The sequence below is a fragment of the Silurus meridionalis genome, chromosome 9 (assembly GCF_014805685.1).
Source record: "Silurus meridionalis isolate SWU-2019-XX chromosome 9, ASM1480568v1, whole genome shotgun sequence".
Classification (NCBI taxonomy): Eukaryota; Metazoa; Chordata; class Actinopteri; order Siluriformes; family Siluridae; genus Silurus; species Silurus meridionalis.
Window position 1 is genome coordinate 20,249,196 of NC_060892.1, and position 15,886 is coordinate 20,265,081.

A 15,886-nucleotide genomic window follows, 5' to 3' on the forward strand; every position below is an offset into this window, starting at 1 on the left:
TCATAGTCCATGAAGACTCCTGTCTGACCTTGTCTGTCAACCTGTCCATCACCACTGCAAACAGTAAAGGGCTCAGAGCCGATCCTTGATGCTGTCCAACCTCCACCTTAAACCAGTCTGTTGTTCCTACTGCACATTTCACTGCTGTCACTGCTCTCAGACATCCTCATGTCCTGCACCACCCTCACATACTTCTCTGCCACACCTGAGTTCCTCATACAGTACAACAACTCCTTTCTCCACTCTGTCGTACGCTTTCTTTTAATCCACAAACACACCATGCAACTCCTTCTGACCTTCTCTATACTTCTCCATCTACATTCTCAAAGCAAATCTGCCTTCAGGGTAGTACCAGACATAAATAAATGAATATTCACTTAATTAATGATAATAAATAATGGGAATTGTTGACATTTACAAATCTAGACTTTTTGTTGGGAATGATGTGCTGTAGATGTTTTTTCTTTTGACGTTCACTTTCTACTTCTAGACTCTACTTACAATTAAAAGTGCATTAAAAATTAAGCACAGTTTCTCTGTCATGTTTCCTGCTCTGGTGACACAAAGTCGAAATTTTTTAATTATTATTCCAAAAAAATAGTTTTTCTTCTTTCAGTGATGCCATGATCAAAAAACTCAACCACAGATTATATTGTACAATTTGATATATATTTATATAATTACATTAAATTACAAAGCTTGAAAAAAGCAATAGACACGTTATAGACACGTTAGTGCTGTCTGATGTAATGTGTCTAAGCACACAGTGGAGTTTTATTTAATGGAAATCTAAAAAAGGCTTTACATCCTATGCTTTTCTTGTAACCTACTTAATAAACGAGAAATTGCATATTCTCGCTGCTAAACACAGACACGAACACAATAACCACATCCTCTAAATCTTGAAAGCTATCGGCAGTTGCTGTTGTGCCAGTTGATGTGCCATTTTGTTTCCACATGTCTGTATTTTCATTAATTAAAACCTTATTTGAACTCTTTTTAATGCATAATATCTTACTTACTTTGCTACACCAAAAAAAAAGGTGCCGTTTTTCACTACTTGAAGTCTAGAGACCACAAGCTCAACCATGCGTTGTGTGCACTCTCTTCATAGAATGCTGTGCATTTTATCGTTTGATGTACAGGAGAGCATAATCTGCATAAGTTAAAAAAAAAATATGTATGCTGACACCTGACTTTTCCATTCATATGATGTTATAACAAGGTTGGAGGCACTTGTATAGTATACGATCAGGTAGAATAAAATCTGGCCTTCACTCGAACTAGGAGACCCACAACTGTTCTGGCATAACAATACCCCTGTGCACAAAGCCATCTCCATGGAGATCTGCTCTACATGGGCTGGAATAGAAGATCTTCAGTGGCCTATATATATATATATATATATATATATATATATATATATATATATATATATATATATATATATATATATATATTTATCGAGTAATCCCCTGCTTTACCTTGGTTCTAATCTCGCGCCCCAGGTTTATCGGGGAAATGCATTTGCCACATAACTAATTTGTTTGGCTGATTTTCCCGGTCTCTCGCGGATAGCACGATAGACCAAAAAACCTTTAGGGAATCGATTTTATGGAGTTTTATGTTGAAATAATGAAAATGTATTAATAAAAATATAATGATTAATTATAAAATGAAGTAAAATAATAATACAGTACAGTACTGTAAACATCAAATAGCATTTTTGTGATGGCGTCCGTTTATTGCGTTATTTTGTTTATCGCGGGCAATTTTGCAACGTTGGGGAATTACCTACAGGACCCATACTAATCGTACACCTTATACAACCTTATATTGGTTGATAATTGATATGTTATAATATGGGGGTGGGGTGGGGGGTTAGTCATTATTTTAGCACACCTTTCGACTGTGGTTAGATTTTCCACTTCGTCTGGATTTAGTTTGTGGTTCTCGGCTTTACTGGCCTGATCTTTGATACACGAAAGCAACGTGGTCCCTTGTTTCATAGCCAACTTCAGTTCCTCCTGAAACACAGAGGGAGCACAATTTCAATCTGTGCACAATGACACATATAGTCATGCGCTTCGTCGATATCTTTACATGTTTTTTAAAAACAACGACCGCACATGTATGATTGAGTGCTTGACTACCTGTAGCTTGTCATGTTTGTCTGTATGAGCTGTCAGGAGATCTTTGGTGCACTGCACATCGTTGGGAAGCTCGGTTTCTGCCAAGTCCGTTCCAAATCTCTGAAGCATTTGGGCTGTGGTCTTGACCGTCACAGCGAAGTTTTCGATGGCCTAAAAAACGCAAAGCACAGAGCGATGCGCTCGTTTGTGTATGTTTGGAGCTTTACGCTGACAAAAAGCTTGTCATGAACAGTATTTCTGACTCACTGTGCGATGGTGAATCCATTGACTGTGACAGTAGTGCAGGCTTCCACCTAATTCACGTGTCAGCTGGCCACTATCCACATAGCCGTGCAGATCTGACAGGGAGTTTAGCATGACAATCTGAAAGACCAGCAGAACATCCAGAGTAACCCTGATTTGGTTAATCACAAGTATAACATATATATAATATGCGACCCCATTAGCATGCACACACAATCTGAGCATTTAATCAATGTTGGATATCGATACGATCATAAATTAGCACTGAGAGTCCTACAGGAATCTTTTTTAGCCATTTTCGTTTCTGATGTTTCCCCTTTTTACCTCATATTATTTAATAGCAAATTACTTCATGTATCACGATATAGTTTTACCATATCACCCCCATACAATGTACAAGTAGAAGAGACTTGCTTGGGTTAAGAAAAAAAAAACTACAAATAGACATTAGATCAGTGGAAAACTGTCCTTTGGTCTGATGAGACAACATTCCTGCTTCTAACGACTGTCTTTGCTGGACAAAGAGAGATTGTGTTCTGAGTGTGAATGTGTGGTCCCCCCTGTGAAGCATGCATGAGGTTTAATAAGCTATGGTTTGCTTGTGATACACTTGTTGATTGTTGGTCAAAACTGAGGGCTCAGAATTAACTATCATGGCTGCCACTTGCAGCGACACGTCCTCCAATTTGGCTTGCACTTCAGTGGGACCAGTTGTTTTCCAGTGCTACATCACATTACAATCACTTAGTCTTAATGCAATTGAGAGGGAATGATGGTTTTGAAAGAGTTCCATTGGTACATTCAGTGCCTTTAATAATCTTTGAAATCCCTCTTCTGATTGGTCCGTTTCGTTGTGGCCCCAAACATTAAACAGCTGGCTTTTATCTGATTTTAATCAAATGTAATCATTATTTATTTATTGAAATTATTATTAAAATATTTCTTGTTTCCTCTGGATTATTATGCGTACTGAAAGTATTCGCAGCGCTTCGCTTTTTCCACCTTTCGTTACGTCACAGATTCATTCCAAAATGGATTCATTTAATTATTTTCTTCAGAATTGTACCCCATAAAGACATAGTGAAATGAATTTGTTTTAAATTTTTGCAAATGTATTCAAATAAATTGGGGAAAAAGGGGAAGCACTGTGAATACTTTCCGGATGCTCTGTATGTTAAAAACATGCAAATTCATAAGGGTGTAAAGATTGCTACTTCACACGGAGTGGTGAAGGCTTGTAACACTTGCAAACCAATTTCTAATTTTCACTTCTGCATGCAGCCATATGTAACATGTGACAGCATGCGAAACCCAAGTGTCTCAAGCAGATCAGGGTCCATCTAGATTGAGCCATGTGTCCACTTTCCTTTCCTTATACTATAGCATGCGTTGACTCTGAGGTGCTTACTATTCTAGGAGAACAGTGATGAAGCATGCTTACCGGTACCTTCATTTTAAAGTCATCGCGGTGTAACCGGATGCCGATGTCAGCGATGGTCCTCTGGAGAAATCGTGAGGGTCTCAGGACCAGAACTAGCTGCAGGTTGCCTGGAAATGCCCCCTGTTGGCAATGAAAGAACAAATAAAAGCTCAAATAAAAGCTCCCCAAAACGCGAGTTCTCCCTGTGTAACTGCGTAACTCTGTGTAACAACAAAATCATTAGTCGCAATACAAAGTAAATAAACTTATACAACAAAAGAGCATATTTCACTTTATGGTTTCTCATCCGCATATAATATGCCTAAATTCTTTGTATATACGTGCTATAGATTTCTACATTCAAATAGTTCTTTATTTTTGATATTTTTTCCTTACAGTCTGCCTTACAGTCTGTTTTGTCTCCTACTGTAACAGCAAATATTTTCGCACGATTAATGATGGTTTATCTTACCTAAATTGGTGTCAGATGTTGGCAAAACTACATGTTTAAGATATAATCAGTAACAGGGTGGGCCCTAACCACCAGCGCCATGACACAAGTGTTTACACTGAGTGAGGAAGTCCATATGGTTTACTAACCTACAAAAACTCAGATGAATGATTAACCTAAAAACTTGACTGAAGCAAATAAAAAAAAAATAAAATCAACCTGAAGTTGTATTGGTTCTCCACTTTTATCAAGTGTGCTCACAGCTACTACTAAAAACATGAAGGTCGTGTCTTGTCTTTTTTTTCTTTGTTAATTGTGTTGTGAGGTAACTGAAGTCAGTTAGAATGAGTCTGACGAATTTGCTGAATAAACTGTTTTCTTTTAATTTGGCGTACAAATTTTTTAAAGTAGTTTCCCACTTTTCACTGTTCAGATGAAAAACTTCATGTGGCAGTCCGTGTATAATATTTCCTTTTGCTTGAATAAATTAAAATTTTTTTGAAAGACTGCAGACACCAAATTGGGATGGTATTGGCCCGGTGATGAGCAGTGCCTGGTTTCCTCCAGACACGATGCTTGGCATTCAGGGCAAAGAATTCAATTTTTGTTTCCTCAGACCAGAGAATTTTGTTTCTCATGGTCTAAGAGTCCTTCAGGTGCCTTTTGGAAACTCCAGGCAGGCTCTCATGTGCCTTTAAGAGTGGCTTCTGTCTGGCCACTCTAACATACAGGTCTGATTGCTGGAGTGCTGCAGAGATGGTTGTTCTTCTGCAAGGTTCTTCTTCAGTCAGTGTATGATCTTTCCTTTCGTCAGTTTTTTATTTTATTATTTTTTATAGACCGCAGACACCAAAAACACACACACAAAAAAATTGAGAATCAGGTGCAGTGACAGACAATAAAGTAGGTAGGAAGTGGCTTATGGTGCGACTAAACCAGAAAAAAAAAAAAAATTTTAAAAATGTCACATGCAAAACTGATTTTATGCAGCAAGCTGGTAGCTTATACCTATTTTGTAAGTATTTTTTATTATTATTTTGGCCACAGACAAATGCTAACAAATCCTGACAAATGCATGGATTTATCCATTTTGCACATTTGGCCCAAAGAAATATTTTACGCCACTTGAAAATGAATACCTAATGATTAACTGTATTAGTGAAGTATCCTACATGTCTCTAATGAATACAGTCAAAATGGAACGTATTTCTAACAGCACAGAGGAGTTTCAGTTTCACTCTTCCTGCATTATACAATGAATATGCTTGCTAAATTTATTTCTTTCACTTGAAAAATCAAGTCGATCTAATAACGTTTAAAATGTACAGACTTGATGGAGGTTTTACACACCGCTATTCGTGCCAGCGAGGCCTTCACCGAAGTCCATTTGTCCCGCCGACGGTCTATGATAATGATAAAGCCGATGCTAGCAGCATCCAGACTAAAAGATGAGAGAAATAGCAAAGTTGAACATGTTGAAAATTTGACAGTGTTTTGAAAGTACATTGGAATGGAAAGTGGAAATGTTACCATGTCATTTTCAAAAAAGATTTTTTGGGGGGGAAAAAAAAAGGGAAAAAAGAAACAAGTAAAAATGGGTGTGGCCACCTGGGAATACTGGTGAGATATGTGACTACATTAATGAAGTCTTCATCAGACAGATCATTGAAGCCAGAAAATTCTGGGAAAGTAATGATCGGGGCGCCATCCTTCCCTCGTCCACCTGCACAGAATGAAATGTCTTATGTCATATCGAACTTTCATCATTTCAACAGACATGTTTGTGTTAGAACAAGAACTTTCTCTTTTATGCAACTTTTTCCTTTATGCAACATGACAAACAACAAGATCCCAAATCTTAGGTAACCCGTGAAACGGTATCACATTGTGTCAGAGTGTAGTGGTAACAAACTAGACAACTTATGACAAATAAATCCCATCACATCTTCTCTGAATAGCGGCCACTCATGATCTTGATCTACTGCCTTAGGAATGTGTCAAGAACAAGTGTGGTAATTGCAAACAAGCACGTAATGTGTGCGTGTGTATATATGTGCGTGTGTGGGTATGTGTGTGTGCGCGTGTGTATATATGCGAGAGTGCATGTGTGTGTGTGTGTGTGTGTGTGTGTGTGTGTGTGTGTGTGTGAGTGAGTGTGAATGTGAGTGAGTGTTTGGGTTTGTGGGTGTGAAAGAGATATCAAGAGATCAAGCCTCACAAAACCTTACAAAAGTGTTTATGATCATTTCCTATATATATGTATATGATCATAAACACTTTTATATATATATATATATATATATATATATATATATATACTAAATATAGCTTTGTATGCCAATATATATATATATATATATATATATATATATATATATATATATATATATATATATATATACACACACACAAAGCTATATTTAGTATTCCTTATTCTAAAAACTTTGGAAAGGGTAGTCCCCGCAAGTGACTAAAAAAAGGTGGTCCCCATATAACAGGTAAACCAGTTTGTGTGTGTGTGTGTAAGATCACAACATTCCTTTACAAAAGTGTTTATGAACATATACCAAAGGTGGCAAAAGTACACACATCCTTCACTTAAATAGAAATGCAGATACTCATGTTTTAAAATTGTAAACTGGTAAAAGTTGAAGTACTGACTATTTTTTTCACTCAAGTTAAAGTAAACAAGTTTGGGCTCTGACTTGTTCTTCAGTAAAAAAGTAAACATTATGACCACCTGTTTTAGTGTCACGCTGGTAATATATTAATAAAAAAAAAATTCAAATTTTGTTATTTAATAAATGTATTTAGGCTGAACAGCCACCATATAAAACACAAGCAGAGAAAAGATGATGATGATCTGTTCTCAGTCATGTTTACATCACTTACACCACATGACTCCTTCTGTATCTTCCACGTTACCACCAGACGTCTTTTTGCCTTTTTTACTGCTCATTGTGACCTCTGTAAACTAGTCTACATCTGTGGTGTGAGAGCCAAGAAATAATACACCAGTGGTAGATTGAAAAAGCCGCAAAAGGAGAAGAAAAAACCCCCAATAATGTCACCAAATAGATTCAAACTAAAGTAACTGATCTGGTGTGAAAATGTAAGAAGTAGAAAGTACAGATATTTGTGTAAACAATGTAATAAGTAAAAGTAAAAAGCTGTTTTGAACAATTAATAGTGAAGTAAAGTACTGATACCAGAAAAATCTACTTAAGTACAGTAACTAAGTATTTGTACTTCAATACTTCCCACCTCTGTCTTCTTCTTGTTTTTTTCTTCTTAAAAACTTTATAAATTAAGTACATGCTGTATGTAATTGTGCTAGAATGTTGTTATTAGTTCCATATTACTGTAGGTGATAGAGATAAGGTGCATTCAGTGAGGCTGAGTTGGTCTGTTTTTTATCTCAACCACTAAGGGGCGCCTCTGAGCTTCATAATATTTCCTATGTTGGGGAAAAAAGACAGTAGTAGGACAGTAGTTCATATGAAGACATGAAAGAGTTGCCTACAGTGTCATCTGTTCACCCTTAAATTTTTCTTTGCCCTCATAAGTGAGTCACCAGAGGTGTCTGTCAAAAAATTGAATTAAATAAACTGTCTGTAATTTGAAAAAAACAACAACAACAACAAAAACAGACAGCCAGACAGCATGAGATTTTTTTTGTTTCACATGCCAGCGAAAAAATTATTTGGTAAAGTCACACAATTTTGTACAGAGATTTGTCAAAAAGATCACAGACTCCTTCAGCTTGTGCCACTTAAATGCAACATAGATATAATATTGACTAGTTTAAACAGACCTTTTTGCTATCAGGTTACACACTATAAATCATACAGACAAAGCAAAACAGGTTTTGCAACAAGCGTAAATAAATCAATCTATTTATTTATATATATATATTTTATCTGTCTCTAGTAGTCAGAATCCTCATTCAGTACATTGTGATCAATTACAGCTTCTGGTTTTCCTGAGTAAACCTCAACAAGCTTTCTGAGTAAGATCCTCATTGAATGGGACGAGTGTGAACTGACATTTAGGGTTCTGGTCTGAGAGCTTTCACATCTGGGCTTTGACTGTACCACCGGTGGACATTCAGAGGCTTGCTTTATCTCAGCTGTATTGATTTATTCATCCTTACCTCGATTCTGACACTTGGTTTTGTCCTTGCCAGTGAGAAGCACTTCTACAGCATGGTGCCGCCACCACCATGTTTCACAGTAAGGATAGTCAGTTGCTGAGTATTTTCCAAACTTAGAGATTCAATTTCAGCCCAAAATAGATTTTTTTTTGTGTCATTACAATAGAGAATATTTTTCCTTATATTGTTCATTAAGTGCATGAATTGTACTCCAGTGTGGCTTCTGACTCCATATTACTGAAATGGTCAGAACGTTTGCTCATCTCCAGCATCTGCGTCTGCAACTCCAGCAGAAAGATCATTAACAACCAAATATAGATGTCTCGGGTGAAATTATGTCACCAGCCCAAGAAGCAGCACTTGGATCATACAGTAAATAGGTGATACTGCTACTGGGAAAGAAGGAACCCGAAAACTAAAGTAAAAGTAGAGTGAAAGGCATTTAGGAGCCTGATGAATTCTAAATGTTACATTTTAACTTCAATAAGTGATATACAGTGAGAAAGTCAGTCAAACCTGATCCAGGTATTTTTATACCTCAGAAATATATTTGAAGCAAAGCATATACTCAGTGATGCAACCAGGCCCTGAATATTAATATACACAGTACATAGTGAAATATGAAATGTACAATTGAACAACTGTCCATAAACTGACGTGCTCAATCAAAAATATAATGGATTATCTATACACGGTAAATACTGCAACAAATGAGCACATTGTGTTGAAACAAAAAAGAGTCTTTGTGAGTCTGTGCTAAATTAAGTCTCTAGCAAGGGAACCAGCTTTCAGATCAGCCAGGGTTCAATGGTAAGCAATCGCACACCGAGTCACGTGATTAAGCTGTACATTATATGACACCCACACAAAACCCACACCCAACATTACAATTAAATTCCCTGTGCTTTATCTCATACACCAAAGCTGAGACCACACCTCTTATATCTGCCAGCGTCACATTTCCTATTATAGCAAATAAATCTCGTCAGGATTCTCAAGGTGACACACAGGGTGACATGCACAGTACATTTCCCAAAGCCAGCGCTGACATCTGAACAAAACCACTACCACAACATTCGTTGCATTATACAGTATAAATGAGGGCCTTTATATTATCACTATATTATACAGCATATTAAATATACGGAAATTAACAGGAACATTTTTATTTTAGATTTAATCACAAACCCCAACCGAGTAAATAGTTTTAAAATATATGTTCACAATCATACACTGTATGGACAAAGGTTTGTACACGCCTGACCATATAATTCCTTTGTGCATTTCAAAATGTTTTTCCACATTTAGTCCCCTTCTTATATTAACCTCCACTCTTCTGGAAAGATGTGCCACTAGTTTAGTGCACTTGTGTTCGTTCGGCCACAATGGTGTGAGTAAAGTCAGGTACTGATGTAGGTGTCGTGAGGAGGTCATGACACTAAAGATCTTCCTCCCCAACCCATGTAAAGCATATCTTTACTGAGCTGCCTTTGTGCACAGGAACTTTATTTTTATTTTATTTTTCCAGTTTGTGGAAAAACCACATGTGTCAGAAATGCCAGGTGTCCAAATACTTTTGTGTATACAGTCTCATACACATCTCAAAATTGACATGTCACCAAAGCACATCATTAAGTCTTTCAATTAAAATCAGCGATTTTAGTGATGAAACCAGGTGGAATAAAAATCCTCAATTCCAATGTTTAAAACTGTTGCAGTTTCGAAGCTGAGAGATTATGTGCTTCATGAAACCCTCACACCTGGAAAAACTTAAGGGAATTCTGTTTAGGAAAAGCACAACCATTATGTAAGAACCTCTCCTTAAAAGTCCTATTGCCCATTTAATATATATTTTTTTAAAGATTATTTTCAATGTTGCCAATATGATAAACGATTTATGTTACTGTTTAGATTTGTCATTAGGGTGATTAAGGTCTCCAAAAGTTTACAATATCTGTCTTTTCCCAGTCATTAAAACCTAGGTCAAAGCCAGGATAGTTTGATTCTGATTTTATTTTCAGAACTTCCCTGCATTCTTCCCATCAGCAGTCATCGGCTACAGCAGGTCTGCTACTGGCAAAACGGGTCAAATTAGATTTCCCAGACCCAGGTGGTGCGGCATGGGTCAACCGGGATTAAAACAAATCCGTCTGGAAAAACAAGTCTGCGGTGGCGAGTTCAACACATTTGCATCAGCTGCATGGCTAATCTCCGAGGGGTCATGCTAGCTTTGTCACATGCTCACCACACAGCAGCCAAAATGCAGACAAAACTATGAAAAGGGAATACCATGTGTCTAAAAAGCATTTTGTTTCTCTCTTTGAGCATCAGTTCCTTGCTGTCTACATACAGCACCTCTTATCGAGAAAACATCATTTAGTCACTAGTTAACAGTGTCACATGTTACAATAACATTTATTTTTTCTAAATACACTTGCATTTTACTTTCACTATATGACAACGTCTAAATATTTTTAAGGATTAGATTTGCTTTACTAACGTGTTAAATATATATTTTACCCTTCGGCTTCTGTCTATATTTCTATGGATGTAACACTTTTGCTATACGGACTTGTTTAAGTGCACTTAGAAAGACAAAGTCAAAAAGCGCTTAACATACAATTCATGGACAAAAGTTTGTGCGCACCTTATTCCTATTTGCTTTCTGCGCATCAAAATTTCACATTTAGTCCCCATATGCTGTTATTATAAACTTCACTCCTCTGGGAAGATGTTTCACTAGATTTTGGAGTGCACTTGTGGAGATAGATAGATCTCTATCTATCTCTATCTATCTATCTATCTATCTATCTATCTATCTATCTATCTATCTATCTATCTATCTATCTATCTGTCTATCAAAAGGTTCAGTGTGTCAACAGTAAAGATTAGTTTTTTTTATATTAAATTTATGAATAAACAACATGGTTCAATTTATTACTAGGGTATTCACCACTTGCCAAGTCTCTTTGAGGGAGCTGTTACTGAGCCGAGTGCATTAAAGCAGCGCTCCCCAACCTTTTTTGCGCCACGGACCGGTTTAATGTCAGACAATATTTTCACAGACCGGCCTTTAAATACAACAAAATAAAATGATACAACGGGCGTAAAAACCGGTATTTTCGAACTATAATAATACAAGTGAATCCACTGTGTTGTTTTTGGTTCATTTTTCTGGCTTGGGGGTTTCAGTTTAGCGGTAATGTGTTATGTGTTAGCGGCTGGAGCAGCCTTTTTAAGAAGGTAGCGATGGAGGTAAGACATGTGACCGAGGCATCATGACATGCATCAAGAGTGAGTCATAGACAGATGTGGCAGAGAGAATCCGGTAATTTTCCAGAATAAAACAGATAATAAATGAAACGGAAATAATGTAAGTTATGTTTACTTTCTGTGCGGCCCGGTACCAATTGACCCGCGGACCAGCCCCGGGGGTTGGGGACCACTGCATTACGGCATGAATTACAGCAATCACTAGTGTCAGAGCCGCTGTTACAGAAAGATTATTCTGACTAGTTTCAAGACTGCAGTGGTGGAAAAAGTCTAAAAACAGCTGCATATACACACTGCACCCATTCCCCTGTAATGTTTAATGACTTTTCTTCGTTCATCGCAAAAGGACACATTACCCAAAGCCTTTGCTTCTCCAGCAGCTCATCAGTGCAGCTTAATAATCAAAAATTTCTCTTCAGCACCCTCAGACACATTTCATATACTTTTTGTATTCTTTTCGTTTCTTTGTCAGAGTCATTCAGCAGCAGCGTATAAAATAAAAGCATATTCCAATAGTGAGCTCATATCGGGAAAGCCTGGAAAATGCCGATCGGTGCATGGAGACGCTGCAGGGAGTGTGCAATCCAGAAGCAAGTATCCGGAAATGGTAGGCTTGTAATTGAATAGTGATATGAATGTAATGGAGCAGAGCTTTCAGCCTACAGGCCGGGGTGAGGAAGTGATTAGAACACATTAACATTGATCAGCACTCAGCAGACAGCTGTTCAACCTCATGTTCATCTACTCAGACAGAACAGTGTCAAAAAGCGCTCAGTCGTCAATACCCTGCAAAATAATGCCTTAGATAGCTCTAATAACATGCTTCATGTTTTACTCTCTCTTGTAACCCGAACTTCATGTGACAGGTTGCGTACTGCTTCATAAACAATCATGACTTGTTAATAAATACATAAACGCATGCAATATTTTAACATAAAATATCTACGGAGAAACATATTATTACTGTCGTCAGTACAATTCCAAGTGCAGTGTTATAGAGAAATGCTTCATTTTTAATTAGTAAAACACATACAGAAATTTTAAAGTAGTTACAAAAATTATTAAAGATTTTTTTTAATATGGTTAATATGCTTTTTGTCCTTAATCCACAAAAAGAAAAAAAAAACATATCCCATATGTAGTACCTACTTTAAACTTAGAGACGCAAGAAACCTTGTAGTCAACTTTTGGCATTTGGAATGTTATATAATTTATCTTAAAGTGAATGACGGAAAGAAAGTTCTGTGGAAAGATGAGACGTTTGATGGCGGACATTTTTGACAGAAGAACAGAAGAACATGTGTAAAAAAGAGAACAGAAGAGAAGATGTTAGCAGGCTGCCTCACACCTACGGTCAAACATGAAGATGGATTGATTAATGGTTTGGGGTTGTTTTGGACCAAGAAGGGTTGGAGACTTATTCAGGGTGAAAGGTATGAGTGAAATACTAAACCACAATGGCTAACATTCCATACTTCATGCAGTTCATGTGGACTGCAGCGAATTGGAACCAACTTCATCATACAACAAGACAAACAGTCAGCTGAAGTGTTATCCATTGTGGAACGGCCTGCCCATTCACCCACACCTAAATCCTATTGAACTGCTCTGGGATGAACTGGATCACAAGATCAAAGGTCCATACCAAAATAATTCAGCTGAATGTGGAGAGTGTGAAAAACGAATTAATTTCTCTTCTTCCAAAGGCAAAAAAAAGTCTAACTCAGATGTATTAATATATGCAGAGCGCTACACGTGTTTTGCCAGTTGAATTTGGCTGTAACAGTTTCCCTCTGACTAACCAATCAGAGGACAGAAAAATGCTGATGCTATACTAGGCCAGCTAGTTGTCCTGTGAGGCGAATTTTAAATCTAATTGGTTAAAGAAACAAACCCATTGATAATATTATCTATGGTAAAAAGGCCAGCAGTACTGACTTTGAAGGCCCTGGGCAGATTAGATTCAAAAGGCAGCACATAGAGGCTGAAATCTGATTGTACAAATAATCTAACATCCACATACACATACTGGAAGCAGTGCAGCCAAGAGAAACACTAATAAACTGCTGGGAATAAATTAATAAAATTTCATGAAACAAATATTAGAATTCAGGTTGTAAATGTAGGTCAGTGCTTCTAATAGTGTTTAGGCCAGCAGAGAAGGCTTTGACTGCCCGCCACTATATTGTAATATTTTATTTGGTCGACGTCAATCTTCATATCGTTAAATGACCTAGTTTATTGCATATAAACAAAAACAGCAAAAGACCAGCTGTAACGTTTTAACATGCACTTTGTCTATTTGTTTTAATGGTCTATAAATATGGGCTTCAAAAAGGTTATAAAAAAAGGGTAATGAAACAAAAAACTGCTACTGTAAAAGGAGGAACTTGCAGTATATTATAAACATGATGCCAGATGAAAGTGAAAGGCGTGCATGATTCTTTCAAAACGTCTTGAATTATGGATGTTATCTTTTAGGTTTATTTCGCTTTATCAAATATAACATGCATAGAAGTGATAAAAACTGATTGCGCCAATTCAAACCAGTCAAAACTGGTCCAGGTATTTTAAGACCCGAGAAATATTTTATGCTAAACCAATCCCCAATGATGCAATGGGGATCTAACTATTAGTGTAAACACAGCGAAGTAAGAAATGTGATGAAATTGAACAAGTGTACAGTATGTAAGCTGATTTCTCATTTTGCTATAAGCAAATAAATCTGTGAATATTAAGCTACAAGAAAAATGAAAAAAAAAAAAAACTAGGCAATTATTTTTTTTTGCCCAGTTTCAGTGAGCATGTGCTCTGTAGCTATAGATTCTTCCTGTTCTTGCCTGGTAGGAAAGGAAATGCTGTAGTATCTCATTTGCCTCATGGTTTAAATAGTGATTATAGGAGTTACAGTAACCATTCTGTCAACTCAAACCATTTTGGTCCTTCTCTTCTGCCCTCTATCCAGTTCTGTTTTGCAGATCTACAACTCATTTGATTTTTAATTTTTTTTTCGTCCTCACCGTTCTGCCTTAACACGTGTGTGTGTGTGAAAATTGCAGTTTCTAAAATACTCCAGCCATTCTGTCTTTTGGAAACATGCATGCCAAGGTCTAAGTCACTCGGGTCACATTCCGACATCAGAAATGAACATTAACATCAGCTATTGATGTTATTTGTTGTGCTGTTGCCACGTGATCGACTTCACAAGCTCTGGAATTCTTCCTGCAATCTTACTTTCATGTTGGAACCTTCTGAAATACTAGACAGCAAAGCAATTGCTCAGAGCGCTAAAGGTTGAGTGAGTAATTCTTACCTGACAGCATTGCAAACTGCCTGTGAAGCTGTTCGATGATGTCCACAGCCAGCAAAGGCCTTATCTCCTGTTGCATGATCTCATCTGTGTAAAAAAAAAGGAAAGTGAGAAAAGAAAGGAATGCCAGAGTTGACAAATATTACCACGACATGACCATCATTCTCACTTACAGAATCCATTCAAAACCACAACATGCAACTGCTGACTCCTGTTTCCCTGATCCAACACGAAAACAACTGGCAGTCTGTGGTGGACCAGCCATAGACGATACAGGAAAAAATGAGGCCATCGGATCTAACTAGGTCCCCTCAAAGTTCGCTTCCTTTCTAAATTGGGTTCCCTTTCTGAAGTTCCCCGTGCAGCAGTGACCTTCAGCCATGAATACAGTTTCTGGTTTGTTTCCATGTGCAAAGGACATGCCCCTTCAAACAAGCCATCTGTTCATGCAGTTGTTTCTTGGACGCTGGAGGGGCTTTTTAGCTTAAATCTGTGAGAGATTGATAATGTTCAACCCAAAGGGCAATGGAGCCTATAGTCGAACAAGCATTCCTCTATGTCTTCGCATAAATAGCTGCATTAAAAGCCACCGATCTTTACTACATATTAATAACCTACAACTAAAGCCTAAAGAGAAATTAAAGAATGGTAATTTACACACATTGTGCAGATACAATCGAGCTTTGGGGCTTTGGGGTGTATATATCTATAAAAAAAATTAATAAAAAAACATATGGTTTAGATCAATGCAAATCAATGCATGATCCTATCATCTGCAGTACAACATTTTTTTTTGCTTCGTTTTGGCACAAATGGACGCAAGTCCACGTGCATTCTCGCAAACACACAAACACGCGCATCCTCCAGAGGCATGTTCCGAAGG

At 37.3% G+C, this 15,886-nt stretch overlaps 1 protein-coding gene across 3 annotated transcripts in view; it reads right to left on the reverse strand.

The window, feature by feature from the left end:
• The window catches only part of mcf2l2 (MCF.2 cell line derived transforming sequence-like 2), a 71,241-nt gene that overhangs the window by 39,476 nt on the left and 15,879 nt on the right, over nucleotides 1-15,886 (reverse strand). For 2 of the 3 annotated variants that reach the window (XM_046857116.1, XM_046857117.1), the window contains exons 2-8: nucleotides 15,007-15,090; nucleotides 5,876-5,990; nucleotides 5,618-5,708; nucleotides 3,838-3,957; nucleotides 2,400-2,516; nucleotides 2,154-2,303; nucleotides 1,903-2,027 (exon numbers count right to left, since the gene is read on the reverse strand). In XM_046857116.1, the coding sequence (XP_046713072.1) occupies nucleotides 1,903-2,027; nucleotides 2,154-2,303; nucleotides 2,400-2,516; nucleotides 3,838-3,957; nucleotides 5,618-5,708; nucleotides 5,876-5,990; nucleotides 15,007-15,090 (802 nt within the window). The remainder of the gene's footprint in view (nucleotides 1-1,902; nucleotides 2,028-2,153; nucleotides 2,304-2,399; nucleotides 2,517-3,837; nucleotides 3,958-5,617; nucleotides 5,709-5,875; nucleotides 5,991-15,006; nucleotides 15,091-15,886) is intronic. The other variant, XM_046857118.1, reaches the window with a different exon arrangement.